General features: G+C 34.0%; 1 protein-coding gene across 9 annotated transcripts in view; it reads right to left on the bottom strand.

Moving 5' to 3' along the window:
• Nucleotides 1-21,210, bottom strand: part of DOCK7 (dedicator of cytokinesis 7) — a 200,771-nt gene that overhangs the window by 81,402 nt on the left and 98,159 nt on the right. For all 9 annotated transcript variants that reach the window (XR_006734166.1, XM_045547862.1, XM_045547864.1 and 6 more), the window contains 7 exons: nt 20,710-20,780; nt 16,600-16,738; nt 15,565-15,666; nt 8,840-8,926; nt 6,221-6,452; nt 3,959-4,123; nt 1,562-1,731 (listed from right to left, as the gene is read on the bottom strand). Coding sequence is in view for 8 of the 9 variants with exons in the window: in XM_045547862.1 (XP_045403818.1) it covers nt 1,562-1,731; nt 3,959-4,123; nt 6,221-6,452; nt 8,840-8,926; nt 15,565-15,666; nt 16,600-16,738; nt 20,710-20,780 (966 nt within the window). In the remaining variant the exon portion in view is untranslated. The remainder of the gene's footprint in view (nt 1-1,561; nt 1,732-3,958; nt 4,124-6,220; nt 6,453-8,839; nt 8,927-15,564; nt 15,667-16,599; nt 16,739-20,709; nt 20,781-21,210) is intronic.

The raw sequence follows: 21,210 nt of genomic DNA, 5'->3' as shown, positions 1-21,210 counted from the left end.
GGTTAAAGTTATCAGTAATGAAAAGATCTAAGGTATGTCTATGGCTGAGGCACAGTAGAAGACAAGATCACTAAAGGAGGAGAGTTTCTTGAATTGAAAAGCCAATAAAATAGGAATAAATGAAGACTAGCTATAAATAAACTTCAGATTCTTGACAATTGTGAGATAAAATTATACACCATTATTATTAGAGATTACAACTAAATGATAATCCAGTATGAAAGCAGCTATCAAAATTTTGCAATAAAAAGAGAAAACAACATAAAAACTATTTAAACAAAACTTGATAAGGACAAGGCTGAATTGTCATAAAGACAAATTCTTATCTTGTGATGACTTTCTCAGAAATTAGCTTATATATATTTTAAAAATCATTATGCCCCATATAATGAACTTGAAAAAACGCAAAAAAATCATTCTTCTATATAGACCTCTGTTATAAACATTGAGGTTATATTCTACCAAATATATTATATAAGAAATATGAGTGCTTAATATGAATGAACATCATTAATGTAAATTAATTATAAGTTTTTGAAAGTAAAATTTCTATAACTATGAATTACATATATTTCTGTAACTATATGAACTATAAGAATAGTTGTGACATTTCTGATCAATGTTCAAGTATTTCACCTAACAAACCAACTCAGATCTTTAAAAGTTCTATTATAGTTCAGACTAAGAGTTAAATATAGGCCCTAGAACATGTTTATTAATTCTTCCTCATATCCTAATTAATAGACTAAAATCCCAAAGAAAAGCTGGCTATGGTTTTATAAGAATGGTATCTCCCTCCTCTCCAACAGCAAAAAATAAGTTTGAAATAGTTTGGTCAAAATACAACATAAAGTGATTTCTCAGCCTCAGTCTTACTGTGCTTTCATCCAGCTTGCTTAAACTCTGAGTTGTTTTTGTATTTTACATATAGAAAGGTAATAACTACTCATGCCTTAAGTATTTTTTGGGGGTAATAAAGATGGATGTTTTGAATAAAACATAACTAGATCTCATACTAGCTGGCCTCTCTCCTTTGTTGTCTGGGATAATCACTAACCATCATTAAGTAAGTCATACTTTTCTAATCCTGATGTATCTTACATAGAGTTTCATGTAAAATACAGATCTATTACCAATTAAGGTTAATAACTGTTCTTGCTGTTTTTTGGAGAAAGGGGGGCTCCTACTTGAAATCAATGATGACATGCTCTTCTACATAGCAGTCATGTAGGTCTTCTTTAATTCTATAGAGGTCAATTTAGCCATTTTTCACACGATGGAGTATGAGACAGAAAACAGTAAATTATATGTAACTAGTCATCCTGTATAAATTTCAGAATTTGCTTTTTTTTTTTAGTAGAGTACACAAATCAGTTTGCAATAGGAAGCATATTTGATAGAAGCACAAAACAGTGTTTACTGATAGAACAGAAATGGACAATTTCTTCCTTATTCCTAACTCACACACATCTCAAAACTCAGAATTAGTAAAAGCAATTGGACATTTCTCATTTGTTCATAAAATGAAAACCAAATTTACAAACACATGTCTTCAGTTTACCTTATTGCCAATGATTGACCGAACTTCATCATCTGGTGACGTGGGAGTCCCAGATATATCTGGATTACTATTACTAAGGCTCCGAGAACGATTTAAATTAAGGCTTGCAGGTCTCACAGCAGATCTAGCCATTGTGGCATAATGCACTGATCCTCCCAAACCCCCAGGACCTAGAGATGCATTTAAAATAGCACATAATTAAACAAAGAAAATGAGTCAGGAAAGGACCTGAAAAAAATTTGTCACTTTACAAAATTCCCAAAGATCATGAATTACTTTTGTTTCTAAATGAAAAATGCATTTAAAAGAAAAGAAAAACACTCAAAAAACTAATGATAGCTACACAAAGATATTCTATTTTATGGCAGTTTATAAAACCATATGAATTATAAATAAAATCACTATCTCTTCAATACTTCTGATTACATATTACATATAAAATAAAAAACAAAATTAAGAGTAAACACACACACACTACCTTCACTTAGATATAGTTGTATCTAGGACCCAAAATGTTCCAGCTGATGTCTCTTCCTTTTCTCCCACCCCTTCTACTCTGCCCCTGATACACAGTCATTAGAGGAAGAGCCAATTTATTGCTAACTTTTCTTAAGTGAGACCATGCTTTATTTCTCTGTCTTCATCAGTGACAATGTGAACAACAAAAAGACATCTTCATGATATACATACAAAAAACTAAAAATAATTCTAAGAGCACAAGCTATGTAAAAAAGCAAAGAATCTCTTTTTGTCTGACTAAAACCAAGCATAATATCATCTTTCAACCATGTTCTATGAACACAAAAATATTCAGAAATTATATTCATAGTCTATCTCCACTTTTTTATTTATAGAAATCTTCCTGAATGTCATATTTGCAAACGATACATCCTATTAACTAATTTATACAATCTTACATGCTGTGTAAATTAACTAACTTAATTTATACAGCATGTAAAAAAGATGTCTTGCAAAATCTGTGGAATTCTAATAGTGTACTGAATGAAAGGGTAAATGGAGGAGCACTGTAGATATTTCACAATCACTCAAACACTCAGATCTTCATGTAGTATAATATTAAAAATAAAGATAGAAATTATGAACCAGAATATAAGCGTCCATTGCTTCTCTTTTTGCAATTAAGTAAAGAAATAAAGTGGGCTAAAACTTAAAGTCGATTAATATTATACCTAGTTTTCATAATGAATATCATAATTATTTGTCCCCATTATCAAAGTTAACATTGCCAATAGCTGGAAAAGGGCATTTGCCATTTTCACTAGTGTGATAGTGTCTGTGTAATACAGACAAATATCTGAGCAGGTTGAAAAGTATGCACAAAATAATCATTAGCTAATTGAACAACTTAAGGGTTATTCAAACTAAGACATTCCACTCCCACATACACTGGAGATTGTATTTATATCACTAATCTCATATAAAAGATAAATAACTACTTGGGGTTCTAATACTCAGAAAAGGCTATATTATTTTATTGACCATGAAGAGATCAGAACTTTTCTAGAGCAGTAGTCCCCAACTGTTTTAGCACCAGGGACCAGTTTCATGGAAGACAATTTTTTCACCGGGGGTGGCAGGGGATGATTTCAGGATGATTCAAGGGCATTACATTTATTCTGTAGTCAAACCTCTGTGCTAATGGTAATCTGTATTTGTAGCTGCTCCCGAGCACTAGCATCGCTGCCTCAGCTCCACCTCAGATCATCAGGCATTAGAGTCTCATAAGGAGTGTGTAACCTAGATCCCTTGCATGTGCGGTTCATAGTAGGGTTCCTGCTCCTATCAGAATCTAATGCTGCTGCTTATCTGACAGCAGGCAGAGGTTATGGAGTGATGCTGTAAATACAGATGATGCTTTGCTGGCTCACCCACTGCTCACCTCCGCTGCACGACCTGGTTCCTAAAAGGCCATGGATCAGTACCAGTCTACATCCCAGGGGTTGGGGACCACAGTTCTAGAGAGCACTCTTTTTTATGACTGTAGATTTCATAGGATTTTCTGGGAAATACTGAGCCACCATATTTCTTCTTCAATGCCCAGCAGCATTCTGAATGACAAATATGTTTCTATTTATCTTAACAAGGAATGATAAAATGCTTCCAGGGACACAAGAAGTTATTTTCCATTTCCAAAATGAATTCAACCAAGACCTCTAATTCAAAGGAAAAGGAAGCTATATAAATAATGATTCTTAAATATGTAACTTATTTATTCCTTTAACTCTAGCACCTAGCACAGTGAATGATGCTTAACTGGTGTTCAATAAATGTTTGCTACCAAATGAATATATCACACTATGGATACAAAATTATCTCAATACTGCCATGAACATACAATTAATGAAGGACAGTTTCACAGTAAAAAGAATAAAATACCTGGTGATGGTGAATTAGGGTAAGTATTTGGTAGGCGAAAAACATAATAGATATATGATGCAAGAAGGCTGTTTCTGCCATGTTGATCATGATTTCCTTCCAAGTTCTTGTGAAGTCGATTTATAATAGATGCCATGGCTTCAAAAGATGCTTGACCTAGATTAACTTTTAAGAAGGAAAATACTTTTGTTTTAATTTTTTTAGACTGTTTCCACAAAGATCAAAAGCATGTCATCAATATATGCTTTAAGTATAGTGATTATACATAGTAGCTGTATAAAGATGGTTATTTGATGTTGATTTTAACAATATCTTGTATTAGCTAAACAAAAAATACTTTTCTAAACAAAATGAGAAAAAATTCTTTTTATTAATTTAACATGAAAATTGCATGAGTTTGATTAGTCAAAAAACAAAACACTGCTCAACAGATATCCATTATTTTGTAAAACAATATAAAACACAAAAGAAAAAAGAAATCTATCTCATGTAACATCTTGAGAAGCAACTTCTCATTTTAAAGATGACTCTGAAAATCTAAATAGCATACAATGAGCACATATTACTTTTGTTTAAAAAAATTAAAAACGTCAACAATAAAAATGGATTACTGAAAATATTAAGATAAGAAAAAGAAATGGTGAATAAGCAATTTTATTGAAATGAGTAAATTTGTAAAAGGATTAGAAGGGAAAAAAGGGCTAGAAAAACAGGTTGAGGTAAGACTGTACAGTATTAAATATTCTAAATGCCAGGTTAAGCAATATTTACTCAGTCATTCAAGTCAGTACATAAGAATTTTGCAAGGGGAATTCTGATAGATTGCATACTGAATAAATAGGTAAACTGAACAGCCATTTTGAGCAATAGAACCTCAGATTCTATGATTTATTTAATCAAGACAGGAAATTATGAACAGATAATGAGGCCAATTAAGTTTTCCTAAAAGTGGAATAATCAGATAAAACAGTCACTTAGAAAGATTAATCTACATATACTGAACTAGAAGGAAAGAGACTAGAGACAGAAACCTGAGTGGAGTTTACCAATCCTACCTGTGTTCCTGGTTAACCCCATTTCTGTTTTCTCATAATAACTATTCCAAATTATCAGAATTCTTCTTAAAACTTAGGTCCTCTTTACTCCCTTCCTAACAAATCTTGCCCCCATAGAAGAAATATATAAAGTATTAAAGTCCTCAAGATTTTCTATAAATTTATCAGAATCCAAAACTACTTTTCTCTCCTTTCCAAAGGAAACAGTGCCCCTCTCTCACATAAGAGTGATCTATCCAACCTTCACTCTTATCTCATAAACTTGCTTCATTAATCAAATCCTTTCTCACTCCATACCATATTTATCTCTCTTCTCCCAGCTGGTTTCTCTCAGCAGGTAAACATGCTCAAATCTCTCCACTTTTATGATCTACTCAACCCTGCTTTCTCTTCTGACTAAACTTCTTAAAAGAGTCTCAGAAACTTCTTGTATTCCCTTCATTATCCACTGTTCACTCTTTAATTCATTGTCTTCTGGTTTCTACCTTCACTTAGAATAAAACTATTCTCCTTAATATCACCAGTGGACACTTCTCAAATATAGCTGCTAAGAGAGAGACTCTAGAGCTTGTTTGAATCTTGTCTGCCAAGCTGAGTGACTCTAGGCAAAATTTTTAAGAATTCATTACTTTACTTTCCATGGCCCCAAGGAAAAAAATTTTTTTCTAGTGTGGCAGTCAATGTGTCATAAAAAGGGGTAGAAATGAGGAATACCTCTCCTTCCAGAACAACACAGAAGAAAAAGAGAATACAATGATTTTGAGCAACTGAAGGAAAAAAGAGGTATATTAAGTGGAAGATAGCAGATAAATGAAAATGTAGACTAGGTAGATTATAAATCCTGTAAAACGTAACACAATTTATCTGCTTGCCTGTTTGCTTAATTAGTCCGTGGGATCTTAAAGTCAGAAACCATGCCCTGGACACTATCTGTCAGTGTCTGGTATACAGTAAGTGCTTAATAAATATTTGGTAAATGAATAAATTTATTGGTTTCCATAATTTGAGTAGAAGTATTAATATAAAATAAACGAAAAATGTTATCATTTTCTGGTATTAGAAATAAATAACAACCCCCCACCTCTACCCCATAAAATTAAACAAAGTTCTTATAGAGAGCAAATAGAAATCATGGTTCATTTTTTTACAAATGTTAGAAATGCCAAGTATAAATTTAATGATTCATCCCTTAACCAAAGTAAATTACCTATTTGGCCAGCAATGACAGGAGGTCTAACAACTAAAAGTATCAGTTTATCAAGCAGAAGATGAAGAAATCTGACCACTGGTTCCAACTGAGATGAATTCAATGCTGAAATACTGCTCTTCAATTCATTTTCTAAGTTATTTTCCATGATTCGCATGTCTCCAATTCGGACTGGGAACATGTGTTCATCCAGAGCATTGACCAGAGCAAAAAACTTGTCAAGATAAGGATCCTAAAACAAATAATGAACAAAAGCACTAAACAAGTATAACTATAAAATTTCCAATCCTGAAGAACTATGGACCATTGTCTCATACTAATTGATAATATTAAAAAGCACATATAGGTATTTATAAATACTGTTTCCAATTAAACACATCTATTTTCATTTATTGTTGTAAAACAGCCACTTGAAATACTATTAGTTACTCAAGAAATCTACTGATACTAATTAAGGATTCTTTTTTTAGTTTGAATTTGCTTTACTAGTTTGGAGCTCAATTATTATGGCAGGCATAGTAGTAACCTACCTGTGCTCATTATTAATTTATTGTCTCTCAGTTCTAAACTTACCATCTTTGTCATATTTTATAATACTGGAGTCATTCTTTTACTGAGGTCTACCTGTATACTGCTAAATACAATTTAGCAATTTTCAAAAGATTTTCTAAACACAGTATAGAGATGCTGTGTCTTCTTATTTTCCCCTACCTCACTGTGCAGAAAAGAATTAACATAGCAGGCTTAAGACTACTATTCTTTGAAAGGTCTGCTTACAAGGCTGGCTTTCAGCTGGTGTTTGGTAACTTGGATTTCAGGAGAGTTCCAACTGATAGGGATGGCTCATTGTGCCTAAACAGTTTGTGCAAACAATATGGTTTATGCTGAACACCTGCTTTTCTTCTGAGAGTCTAGAATTTTGGTATGTGTTAGGCAGAGAGGTGCTTATGTGACAAGCCCTAGTAAAAACCCTGGGAATTGAGTCTCTAGTGAGTTTCCTTGGCAGACAACATTTCACATATGTTGTTTCAACTTGCCCTGTGTGACTCTACAGGGAAAGGATTCTTGGAAGCTTGTTTCTTGTTTCCTCTGGACTTCGCTCCATGCACCATTTTCCTTTGCTGATTCTGCTTTCCATCCTTTCACTAACATAAATCATAGTGTAAGTATGACTATATGCTGAGTCCTGTAGGTCCTGCTAGCAAGTCACTGAACTTCAGGTGGCTTTCGGAAGCCTTCCATACCACCCTTTCCATTTATAGGTTGGTGAATGCCTGAATTCCATTTTAAACACTTATCTCTTCTCACTCTACATTGAAAAATCATATTTACCAATACAGTTTCAGCTATCACATTTACTCTGCTACCTCCAACCCCAAACTCCAGACTAAATACAACTGCCTATAGGACATCTCCATCTGAAGTACATAGGCACTTCAAATTCAACAGGTTCAAAAGTAAACTCATATAGTACCATACTTGCTCTCCCTTGGCACACCCCCAAATTAACTTCTTTCATGTTCTCTATTTAGCTTAGAAATTACTATCTACCTGGACTCTATGGCATTCAAGGTCCTTCATTACCTTCTACCAGCTTGGTCTTCTATCTTCATGTGTCATGATTTCCTATGCACTTTAAATCACTTTCACACCAGACTACTTACTGATCCTTCAACACAGACTATTGTCACTTTCTTATTTGATCATCTGAGTTGTCCACTCTCCCTTTCTCCGTATGGTAGCTGCCTACTTATCAATGCAACATCCGAGTACCCAGCAGAACAGATAACTCTCTCCTCTGTACTTGAAAGGATTTAGTTAATATATATGAAAGTACTAATTTTATCATAATAATTTTTATACTTTCCTCTATTACATTGTAAGATCCTTGAAAGAATGGTGGTTTCCTCAATAGGTAGCATTTCTGACCTCATGGAGCTTACTGTATAATGGGGGAAAGAAACAATAAACAAATGTGTGTGTGTATGTATGTGTATATACACACACACACAAAAATGGGAAAAGTGAGAGAGACAGTAAAAGTGCAACAGAGAAAAGAGAGGAAGTAAGAAGAGCAGTGATAGGGCTGCTACATTTAAGAGTCACCAAAGATGGCCCCTTTATGGTGAGGAGAAACTCTAACGTAGAGAAGTCAAATGAATGTCAGGAGGAAACGTATTCCAGCCAAAGAAAGAGTTTAACTATAAAAGCTTTGAGGAGAATTTGGCCTTTTCTAGAAATAGAGTAAAGAATTTGAAGCAAATGATCCCTAAAAACTCTTTTCATTTGAAATACCTGAGTCTATGACAAATAAAATGAATTGGATAATTGTCTTTCAACTCTAATTATTCTGCCATGTACTAGAAACTTAGAAAAAAAGAAGTCATTTAATTGTCAAAATTAAGTTAATGACATTTCAAAAAGCAAAATGTTTGCTTTTGTTGACATTCAATGACACTTTGTTGATTCCTTACCAAAAAAACCCTTCTAGATTTGTATGCTTTTAACTAACACATATTTCCCAAAAATCTGACAGCAGATAACAGAACTGACATAAGTATTAGATAATATGTTTAATTTATTCAAGTGAAATTATTTTATAAAATTATTAAAACTCACTTGTGTATGGATAGATGAAACAGCAACAACTTCAACATTAAAAACACCTTTGTGATTATCCACCCATTTCATGCCAGGTAGAGGAACCTGTAAGACATTAAATATAATGGTCACAGATGCTTAAGTAGATTATAAATTCCAAAAAGGAAAAATTACAATATCTCAATGAGAAAAAATACTGTGAAAAAATATTTTTATTCATTGTAAATAAGTTAAAACTTATATTTCATTCTTATTAAAAATCAATAAATATTTTTTACAAAAGAATTAAAAGGCTCAAGGGGCAAAAAGCATAATACACAAAATTTCTATCCTGCTATATCATTCCAAATCTTCCTCTATATATACATATTTTTCTACACACCCTTATATAGTTAACACCAAACATATTATTTTGAAATCTGTTTTTCATATATTACATTATTAATCTCTTTTAATGTCAATAAATTCATATTTATAATGTCATTTTAATGATTTATAATATTCCATTTTCTTTAAATATTCCTATTATGTTTTAATTGGGCTTTGAAATATTCACAGGCAAAGGAAGCCTATTGTTTTAAAGATTCAAAACTTTTTTCTGATATAAATTGCTAGAAATGTCAATTAAAATTATTTCATAAAAATAATTTTTAAAAGCAAGTACATAAATTGTCTCTATTCCTCCTGCTAAGTATAGATAAAAACCCTGAAACATGACATGTAAAATGAACATAAAGACTCTAAAAGGTAGAGAGAAGAAGGAAGATGGGCTCAGGATCTCAGAGTGCAAGAAACAAAAGGCAGTTGTTTCTTGGGTTTTATTTTTGCCTCATATATACTGGACTAGATGAGGCCGGCAATCCAGAAACATCAAAAGGAGAAGACAAACAAGGCCCCAAGAAATGCCTGCTCTCTGTAGCCACAGCCTATAACACTCCAGCCAGTCACAAGAGAATAAATCTTGGTCCCATGCCTATCTTCACAGGCTGAATGGGGAGCCTAGGCTGCTACCCTCAGTTGGTTATAATAAGGTGCCCCTCTCTCCAACCTACCCAACACACACTGGGGTGGTATCAGAGAAGAGAGTTGGGAGTCTGTCCCCACCTGCTGATAATAAGCCCTCAAACAACGGCAGAGTCAGTGGAGGTCAAGCAGGGTACAGTAACAAGGTGCCCCTCCCCCTCACAACCAGGAAGTTGTCAGCAGAGGCCTCCTTAGGAGAGTGAAATCCCATCCTCACCCAGTAATGAGCCACCCCCACCCAATCCACCCTAGGGAGTAAAAGGAGAAAGAGTGGGTAATGTGGACCTTCATCTCTACCTGGAAGTAGGGCCTCCTTCCCCCACTGCTAAAACAATATTTAAATAAGATCTACAGTCTTACAACATAATACCCATAATGTCCAGGATATAATTGAAAGTCATGTCTCATACCAAGACCAGGAAACTCTCACCTTAAATGAGAAAAGACAATCATCAGGCACCAATACTAAGATGACACAGATGTTAAATAGATCTGACAAAGATATTAAAGCAGTCATCATAAAAAAATGCTTCAACAAGCAATTACATATATCCTTGAAACAAATGAAAAAAGTAGAAAGACACAGCAAAATAAGAAAAAACAGAAAATATGAAGGATTTCTTTCCCATCTTTTTATCATATGTAGGAAAGAAAACCAAGCAAAGTCAATTTCCTGTTACATATTCCAACACTAAGTAGATAAGTTCTATGTCTACTGAAGCAAATAATGAAGCTTTTGAAACAATTTTTGAAAAAGATGGTGGAGTAAGTTGAAACCTATCAAAGCAAGAAACAGTATTAGCTTTTTCAATCCGAAATACTTATTTTCAGATTAAAGAAAAATACACTAGTAACATATGCACACACACTTCTTTAAAAACAACAGTTCTCAAAGTTTGGTCTTAGAACCAGCAGCGTAAACATCATCTGGGAACTGTTACAAATGTAAATACTCAAGCCCCACACCTACTGCATCAGAAACTGGAAATAAGGTTCAACAACTGGTGCTATAACACACTCTCTAGGTAATTTTCATGCATGCTAAAGTAAGAACTGCTATCTTAAAATACTCTAACAAAGCCTGAGCAAGAGTGAGACCCCCATCTCTACAAAAATGGAAAAATTAGCCAGGTGTGCATGTGCCTGTTGTCCCAGCTACTGGGGAAGCTGAGGCGGGAGGATCGTTTGGGCCCAGGAGTTTGAGGTTGCAGTGAGCTACGATGACACCACTGTACACTAGCCCAGGTGACAAAGTGAGACCCTGTCACGCAAAAAAAAAAAAAAAAAAAAAAAAAACCAAAGCAAAACAAAAACCTCTAATAAACAGTGGCCATAGCAATGGCGTAATAACAAATGCTTCTATAGTACTTTTTATGCCAGTGCTATTCTAAAGGCTCTTCATATTATCATATCACCTGTTACTTTAGGTATTAATTATTCTCTTTAGGTGTTAATCATTCTCTTTATTTTACAGATGACAAAACTGTGGCACATAGAGTGTGGGCTGCCATAACAAAACACCATAGCCTGGGTGGCTTAAACAACAGAAATGTATTTTCTCACAATCCTGGAGACTAGAAATCCAAGATCAAGGTGCCAGCATGGTTAGTTTCTGATGAGTGCTCTCTCCCTGGGTTGCAGATGGTCACCTTCTTGTTTGTATCCTCATGTTCTTTGGGGGCAGGGGGGAATGTCAAGCTCTCTGGCATTTTTTCTTATAACAGCACTAATCCCATCATGAGGGCCCTGCCCTCATGACCTCATTTAAATCTAATTACTTCCCAAAGGCCCTACCTCCAAATAACATCACATCGGGTTAGCACTGCAACATACGAATTTTGAGTAGAGACAATTCGGTCCACAGCATTCTGCCCCTATACCCCGCTTGCATGCACAATATATTCAGCCCATTCCAAAAGACCCAAAGGTTTTAATTTGTTCCAGCACCAACTCTAAAGTCCAAAGTTTCACCTAAATATCATCTATATCAGATATGGTGAGGCTCAAGGTCAAAATTTCTGTCCAGCTAAGAACCTGTGAAACCAGAGTGTTATACATTTCCAATATAATGGTGGGACATGCAAAGAATAGACATTCCCATTCCAAAAGGGAGAAACAAAAAGAAGGAAGGGATGACAGGTCCCAAACAAGTCCAAAACCTAGCAAGGCATTAATTAGCTCTTAAGGTTCAAATGATATTCTCTTGTTTTTACAGTTTTTTAAATAAATTTTATTGTATATGTTTAAGGTATGCAACATGATGTTATGGGATACATATAGATGGTAAAATGGTTACTAGAGTGAAATGAATTAATATCCATCATCTCATAGTTACCCCTTTTTTTGCTGTTGTTTTTGTGGCAAGAACAGGTAAAATCTGCTCATAGCAAGAATCCCAAATGCAGTATGATTTTATTAACTATAGTCCTCATGTTGAGTGAGATAATGCAATATTTTTATTTCTGTATCTAACTTATTTCACTTAGTATAATGTCTTCCAGGTTCCATATCTATGCTGTGGCAAATGGCAGGATCTTCCCCTTTTTTAAAGCTGAATGGTATTCCATATACTGCCCCACTACCCCCACACAATGTCTTTATCAATTCATTTGTTGATGAACACTTAGGTTGTTTCCATATCTTGGCTACTGTGAATAATGTTGCAAGCAAAATGGGAGTGCAGATACCTTCACAAGAAGGTGATTTCATTTCCTTCCAGTATGCACCCAAACACAACATCTCTAAGTCAGCCTCTAGATCAGAGGGTCACAAGGACTTTTAAGGCTCATTACATACGGTATGCCATGGAAAGGATTGTCAACGCTAGGGAAGAGAACTCTGATAGAGAGAACATCATGAAAGTCTGGAAGAATTACACCATTGAAGATGCCATTGTTGTTTTAGAAAAAGTTGTGAAAGCCATCAAGCCCAAACCAATAAAGTTCTGGAGAAAACGGTGTCCAGAAGTTATGGAAGACTTCACAGGATTTACAACAAAGTCAATCAAGGAAATCATGAAAGAGATTATAGATATGGCAAAAAAGGTGGTGTGCGTGTGCGTGTGTGTGTGTGTGTGTGTGTGTGTGTGTGTGTGAAGAGTTTTAAGATAAAGATCTTGGAGAAATTCAAGAGCTAATAGACACCATACCAGAAGAATTAATGGAAGGCAACTTAATGGAGGTAAGTGTTTCTGAACCAGTGCCAGATGATGAGGAAAACATAGAAGAAGCAGTGTAGGAAACCAAATTGATGGTAGACAATCTGAGCTCCAATTATTCAAGACTGCTTTTGACTTCTTTTACAGCATGGACCCTTCTATGATAAGGGCACTGAAACTAATGCAAACAGTGGAAGAAGGATGGGTACTATACAGAAACATTTTTAGAGAAATGAAAAAGCAAAAAAAAAAAAAAAAAGTCAGACAGAAATTACGACATATTTCTGTAAAGTTCTACTGATTGAGCCTGCATTTCCTGCCTCCCCTTCCGCCTTCTCTACCTCTTCCACTTCTGCCATCCCTGAGACAGCAAGACCGACCACTCCTCTTCTTCTTCCTTCTCAGACTACTCAATGTGAAGATGAGGATCAAGACCTTTATGATGAAGCACCACATGTACTCACTATCAAACTGGTATTAACTGATCAACACTTAAGTGTACATATAGTAATAACATTCATTGGGTGTCAGGCAGATGGGAGGGGGAGGAGAGGATGGGTATATTAACACCTAATGGGTGTGGTGTGTACTGTTAGAGGATGGACATGCTTGAAGCTCTGACTTGGGCAGGGCAAGGGCAATATATGTAACCTAAATATTTGTACCCCCATAACATGTTGAAATAAAAAAAAAATTAAAAAAAGACCTTTATGATGATCAACTTCTACTTAATGAATAGTAAATATATTTTCTCTTATGATTTTCTTTTCTCTAGTTTACTTTATTGTAAAAATACAGTATATAACACATATAACATACAAAATATGTGTTAATTGACTCTTTATGTTTTAGGTAAGGCTTCCAGTCAGTAGGCTATTAGTAGCTAAGTTTGGATGACTTAAAAGTTATACATTTTCAATTGCATGGGGGTTGGTGCCTTTAACCCCCATGTTGTTCAAGGGTCAACTGTATACAAAAGTTTTAGCTCTTAACCAGGTGGTTTATTTCACATATCCATCAGCTATGCTATATAGCTACAGTCAAATCCAAATTATCACCATATTCTTTATATATGTGCATACATAGCATTGTAGCTAGAAGAAAACCAACCATCAGCTTCCCTCTAGAAAGCTGAACTTGCATTTGTAAATCAATTAAGTAAAAACAAATCCTATAACTTCCACAAAAATATATTTTCATTTAAAACATTTCCTTTGAAATATAATGTATGTCTGACAAAAGGCTCTCCCGCCTTTTTTTTTTAACAAACCCACGTAAACCCATCACTGAAAAGATGTGTTCCTGGAAAACTGAATGAAAGATGTAGGGGGAGGGGAGTCATATTTCTTTCCTACTGTCTTTATTTGTTCATTTAATACAAATTTATTGAGTGCTTATGATGTGCCTAGGACTATTCTATAATAAATACTTCTAGATACAGCAATGAACAAGAAAAAGTCCTCCTACCCTTATGGAGTTTATGCTCTATGGAGAATGAATATTAATAAACAAAGAAATATTAAATATAATGTCAGTGATAAATGATATCAGGAAAATAAAGCAAAATAAAGAGATAATGTGGTAGAGGCTGCTACTTAAGATAGAATAATCATGGAGGACTTCTCTGGAGAGGTGCTATTTGAGTGAACGTCTAAATGAAATAAAGAAGCAGGCCTTGTGATAGAGCATTGCTAGCAGAGGGAAGTACAAAGGGCCCAAGAATGTACTCTTCATGTTTTAGGAAAAGCGAAGGCTCTGTACTGTGTGACTAGTGCAAAGTGAGTGACAGAGAATGGTGAGAAATGAGGTCAGAGCAATAGCTTTGAGTTGCTTTTTTTAAAAATAAAAATAATACAAATTTATTTGTGAATACTTTTGTAGTTGATTCTGAAAACAAATACCACCAGGAGAATATTCACAAGACATATTTCAGATTAATGTTTATAAGGAGTTATAGTCAAAATCATTAAGCAACATTGATAATTATCATGTAATAGTTCTCTCAAGAGGTCTTTTGGTTTGTGAACAGTAGCTCTTGATTCTTGATCGAAAATTTTCCAATGTTTTTGTTACAAGTCTTTCAAATCACATATGTAATCATCAAAGCTGCTAATATTTTTTGTATGCATGTTTATAGCTACTTTGTTTTCACTTACATAATCAATTATAAAAGTATTCTAAAAAATTAATTTAAATCTATTTTTCTTCCTCCAGTCTTTTTGTGAAATATTAATAGTCTACTAAAAGAAAGAAACATTCATTTATTTAAAGAAGCTTCTTTAAATAAAATCTGAAAATTCTCCAAATTGATCTTTTGAGTTTACATTTCACATATTATTTTGGTTTTAAAATGAATATACATATTTAGGTAAAAAAAAAACAGAATAAAAGCTTCTAAGTTTTACACACGGGAATTTTAATCATCATGGAAGAATAACTTTTACTTCGTTATCTACACACTTATAGATAGAAGAAATAGGGAGGTTTTCTTTGCTAAAAACATCTTTACAATGAAAAACCCAATTCACTCAATCTGGAGAACTATAACATGGGAAATACTGACCTCAGGAGATAGTACAGAATAAGCCTGTGGTGGTTTTTCCAGTGAGACTGGGAGGCAAAACTGGCCAGTCTTCAATCGTCCATTTTGAAGCATTGGTATCCACTTTTAAAGGAAAAGAAAAGAATTTTAATTTAAATTATGTTTGTTATGAAAATAATTACTTGGAAAGCCTATTTTAAGAACTTGGTATAAGCCAAATTTAACTCATCACCAAACACTAAGGGATTTAATTATATAAGTAATAATAACCAGCCTTCATAATTCTAAAGAGAAGTTTCTCTGATAATATTTTATTAAGGAGGACATCCCCCAAACATTCTTATTACTAACCCTGCAATATTTAAGTCTATAGGGGGTCCTTTAAAGGAAAGTTGGTCTTAGAAAAAGGCCACAAAGTGAATCAATTTTAAAACTGAGATAACAGTTTCAATGTAAACAGTGAAAGATAGATTTGATTAGATATGAATGCTAAAATCAAAACTAAAAATTATGAACATAAATTTATCTTCTTACAGTTAGCAAAATTCATGTCATAAACCACAAGAGACAAAAATAGTGGATCAAACGTTGATTTTTCTGTTTTGGGTGAAAGCATGATTTTTCTGACAAAATTGTGTGATAGCACATTATGATGTCCTTCATCTTAAGTTTACCTTTGCAAGTCACTCATAATAATCTTTGAAAACTATTCAAGGGTTTTAGTTTCTTTTCTAAGAGTCTCTTTTACACATTTCATTCAAATCATTCTCTTCTGAAGAAACCTTAAATCTATTATATTTACACTATTGAGTAAACACTCGATAATCAGGACCAATACCTAAGCATTTACACACGTTAGTTAATTAATTATACTAGTTAATTACATTAATGAGAATTTTCTTGTTATGATGATTCTTCCTACCCAATACAACTTTGTAACTATGGGGAATCAGGGAATATTCAAATAATAAGAAACATCAACTATATCTTAAATATTAATTTTTAAATAATTATTTTAAACATCAAAGAGCTAAATGTTTAGCAAAAATGACTTACTGTGTATCCAACTGGGGTTTCAAGAGGAGTATTTTGTTTCTGTTGACAACTAACATGATAAAAAGTAAAAAGCAAGTGATGATGGTCAGTTAAAGTAGCAGGGAGTTTAACCTTGATTTCTTCATGAAAATCAGGAGACCTTCATATAAAAAAAAAAAAAAAAGAGTCAGTAATTAGCTCAAAATAAATAAGTGCATTTGTATATTTGAACAGTTTTAAAATTAATTTTAGGATTCATGCTTAATTTTTCCTCTCGCCTAAAATACATTTTTTTATTCCCAATCTCTAAATAACTAAATCCTATTTCCAAATGAGGGAGCTGCTTCTGTTTTTGAAATTTCTCATTCTATTTTTATTAATGGGCTGAGTAATCCTTCTATTTGAAAATTCATTCACCACCTTGATACTGAATTCTTCATTAGATTGGAAACTGTGTAAAAGAAGAGACTAGGGTAGGGCTTTCCACATTTATAAGCCAATTCTGACACACATTACATAGAAAAAATAATGAGTTTTATAAGTGTATATTTTAGAATGATATTATAGAAAAACATTTTTTATAGGAGTACAGTTTCATTTTAAGACTAATTTGTATCATCCCTTTGTAAAAAAGGAAAAAGGTATCTTTAAACAGCTTCATATCAAATTGGGCTTTTTATGAAATGTCTTATATCAATCATCTCATTGTTAAAGAAATAAAAAATGTTACCAAACTATGGACTAGTATTGACTGACTGCTAAAAAAAAGAAAGAAAGAAAGAAAGAAAGAAAGAAAAGAAAGAGAGAGAGAGATAAGATCAGGGAATGTTCACAAATTGCATTTGTCCCACAGTTTGGAAGCACTCCCAGAAGATACTAGGAGAATATAACAAATATCATATTTGATCAAACCAACAGTACTTCTCAATACTCCTTGAGAGTAGACCCAAGGGGCATTTTTATAGAAAAGCATGGTTATTAATCCTGATATAGACTTATCATCCCCATCTTCTATATTCAGTTAGTATCTCTCAGAATTATATTCAACAAAACTGTAATCAAACCATATGGCTCCAACTATCTCTAAAGTGAAGGCTTTCCTACCAATTAGGGTTTTTTTCTTAGACACTAAGTAAAATATCCTTCCACTTCCAGTAAGTCTCAAAAATACTAACAGGTATAGATTTGACCACAGAAATACTAAGTGAAACTAGGCTTTTAATAATACCAACAAGAAAGATAGCTAATGCTAGCTTAGAACTTGATGACTTTGATGGAAAAAAAAAAAGATGCTATGCATCTTATAACTAATCCCACGAATCATCACTGAATTATGAGAAAGTTTAATTTACCAGCAATGTCAGATAGTATCATCATTTTAATTCCATGAATGCTGACAGCAACACAAATAAAGACCTAGCCAAAAACTGGGATAATTTTAGAAACTACTTCTTCTTCTTCTTTTTTTTTTTTTGAGACAGAGTTTCGCTCTGTTGCCTGGGCTAGAGTGAGTGCCGTGGCGTCAGCCTAGCTCACAGCAACCTCAGACTCCTGGGCTTAAGCGATCCTACTGCCTCAGCCTCCCGAGTAGCTGGGATTACAGGCATGCGCCACCATGCCCAGCTATTTTTTTTCTATATATATTTTTAGTTGGCCAGGTAATTTCTATATTTTTTAGTAGAGACGGGGTCTCACTATTCCTCAGGCTGGTCTCGAACTCCTGACCTTGAGTGATCCACCCGTCTCGGCCTCCCAGAGTGCTAGGATTATAGGCGTGAGCCACCGCGCCTGGCCACTACTTCTTCTTTATCAATATATTTCCTGGTATTGAGTGTTTAAGTTCATAGCTGTCCTGAAATCACATTATGTGGAGGATTTTGTGAAAAATTAAATTTCTAAGAGGGTTATTCATTCAACCAGCAGATTTAATTCCCCACCTTAAGGCTAAACATTGTGTTACTTTTGTGGTAGCTTTAAAGAATATAAAAAACCAATTACTCTTAAAAAGTATAGTAGGAATATAAAGATACACATATATCAATAGCTATGCTATAAAACAAGGGTTGGCAAACTATGACCCAAAGGCCAAATCCAGTCCATTGGCTGGTTTTGGACAGCCTGAAAACTAAAGTGGCTTTTACATTTTTAAATGGTTAGGGAAAAAAACTCAAAGAATAAAAATATTTCATGATGTGAAAATTTTATGAAATTCAAATTTCAATGTCCATAAATGAAGTTTTATTGGAACACAGCCACACCTCTGCACTACAAGGCAGAGTTGAGTGACTGCAAGAGAGACCATATAACCGCAGGCCTGAAATATATTCCATCCAGTCCTTTGTAGAAAACGTTTGCCAACCCCTGGTATAAAGCATATAGAGTTAAGTGCTTTAAGAACAGAGCTGAACAGATTACTTCAAGTTTGAGATTAGGAAATTATGACATAGGAGGTGACATTTGACATTGGCCTTAAAGAATGAGTAGGAGTTCAATAAACAGAGAGAACTGGTATTATAATAGAAAAAATATCCAAGAACAGCCCAGAAATAGGAAAACACAGGACATGTTTGATAATGAGGCAGAAAGAAAGTCAATACTTAATAGCTGATTGGGTATTAGAACAGGAGAGGGAAGGTGAAGATGTCTTAAATTTTGAGCCAGAGTAATGGAAAAATGGTGGTCCCATAAACAAAAATGAAGAGTCAGACAGAGATAGGGTCAAGAAAGGGGTCAGGATTAGCTACATGGAAATTGAGAAGGCAGCAAGGCACCCAAATGAATATATCGAATAGGCCACTGAAAATACTTATCTGTACCTCAGAAGGAAGGTTACGACTGAAAATAAAGAGTTGGGAACAATCCATATAAACATTAAAGTAGCAGAATTTTTAATTGACTGTAACTCCGAGAGATATACATAAGATTATTTACGAAGAGAATATGTAGGGAAAGGTTAAGGGCAAAGCTTTAGTGCTTTGTGTGGAATGCCTACACTTACAGGAAAGAGAATAATTGCTACACACACAAAAAAGAGTGTTCAAAGGGGTAGAAGAAAGTCAAGATAGGGCCATAAAATTAAGGTGAGAAAGAAGAAAGTTTTAATGAGGACAAGGAAAATACATACCATACAACAGCAGTGAGCAAAGACTTTTGTATTTTTTCTTTAAGTCTGGGAAACATAAGCTTCTTTTGCAAGTAAGAGATGGAGGCAATGAAGCAGGAGACTGATGATGCAAGAGAAGGGATAACTAACTCATATTCTGGAAGAGGCTGGATAGGACTGTGTGGGAGCAGAGGTGAAAAGATTTACACTGAGCAGGGAGTGAGTCATTACTCCCTTTGAAACAGAAGGAAAGGCAGAACAGCATGGAGATAATTTCAGGTGAGGAGTAGGGAAGTTGATAGGTCTCAAGTTGGATGGTCTTAATAAACTTAATAAAAGGAACGCTGAGAGTAAAGCACACAGAAAAGAAGTAGAAGCTAGTGCTAAATGAGAGAGAAGATTAAAAAAATGATGATAATAAGATTACAACAGAGCAGTGGGGCCAAAAGAAGATAAAATAAAATGAATTACTGTAGCCCCAGCATACGATACAATAACATCAATTTGTAATAGTCCTGATTGGTAAAATTTTGTGATTTTCTCCAATGGCATTCAATAATCCCCCCAAAAGAAAGCAGAAATCAAAGGTTATCCAAAGTTAGCAATTTCCCAAGGAAGTAAAAATAGAAAGTCACTAAATTAAAAGGTTATTGGATGTTGAGAACACCACTAATTTAACTGACTACGCGTTTGAGCTTAGTAAAGAGTTAAGTAAAACTACAAAGTACCAGGGGAAAACAACTGGGAAAGACCAAAGGACAAGAGACCACAATGATAATCAATAACAGTATAATAAAAATGAAAGGATCGGAGAATTTGATAGAAAAGATGTTTTGTGTACAAAGTCTCATATTTGAGATGTCTATGGAGAACGGCTGTGCATCTATAGATTGAAAATTATAATTTTGATGTCAGCCTTGAATTTGGCACATTCAGTGCAGCAAAGTATTTGGTAAACACACTAATGTGGGTGCTAACAATGCCACTGAGAAGTGAGTAACTTTGAAAGAAATATTTGAATTCAGTACCTGTTATGATATACTACGGCTGTATACGCTTCCTTTGAAAATTCTGAACAGCTAGATTTACCAAAGATTACCTGAAACAAATAACAGCATGTTGAAACTTTGTTGTAATAAATGCTAGATGTTTCATATCTATGTAAGAATTTGTCTGATTTAATAACTATTTGAGAAAAATGGGCAAAATCAGCCCAATGAAGAATAATGTGCCTAATGACGTTCATTAAAAAGTTCAATTGTTTAACTATAAATCTCAACGGTAGACCCATCTAACATTCAAACATTCAAAAATTTTCTATCAGTTATATCTATGGGGGCAATAAGGTACATTTCTTTCCTTTTTCTTAAAGATGGTGAAGAATTCATTTTTAAACTAGATATAGCACATAATTTGGAATTTACATAAGAAATATGATCTTAGAATGGTGGCATACATCTACTACACAAATTGATGGCTTCTTCACTAAAATAGCAGAGTAATTCTGAAAGTCAAATGTAAATTATTTA

The sequence above is a fragment of the Lemur catta genome, chromosome 3 (genome assembly GCF_020740605.2).
Source record: "Lemur catta isolate mLemCat1 chromosome 3, mLemCat1.pri, whole genome shotgun sequence".
NCBI lineage: Eukaryota > Metazoa > Chordata > Mammalia > Primates > Lemuridae > Lemur > Lemur catta.
Note: the sequence above shows the minus strand (reverse complement) of the source record. Positions and strands in the feature narration are given on the sequence as shown.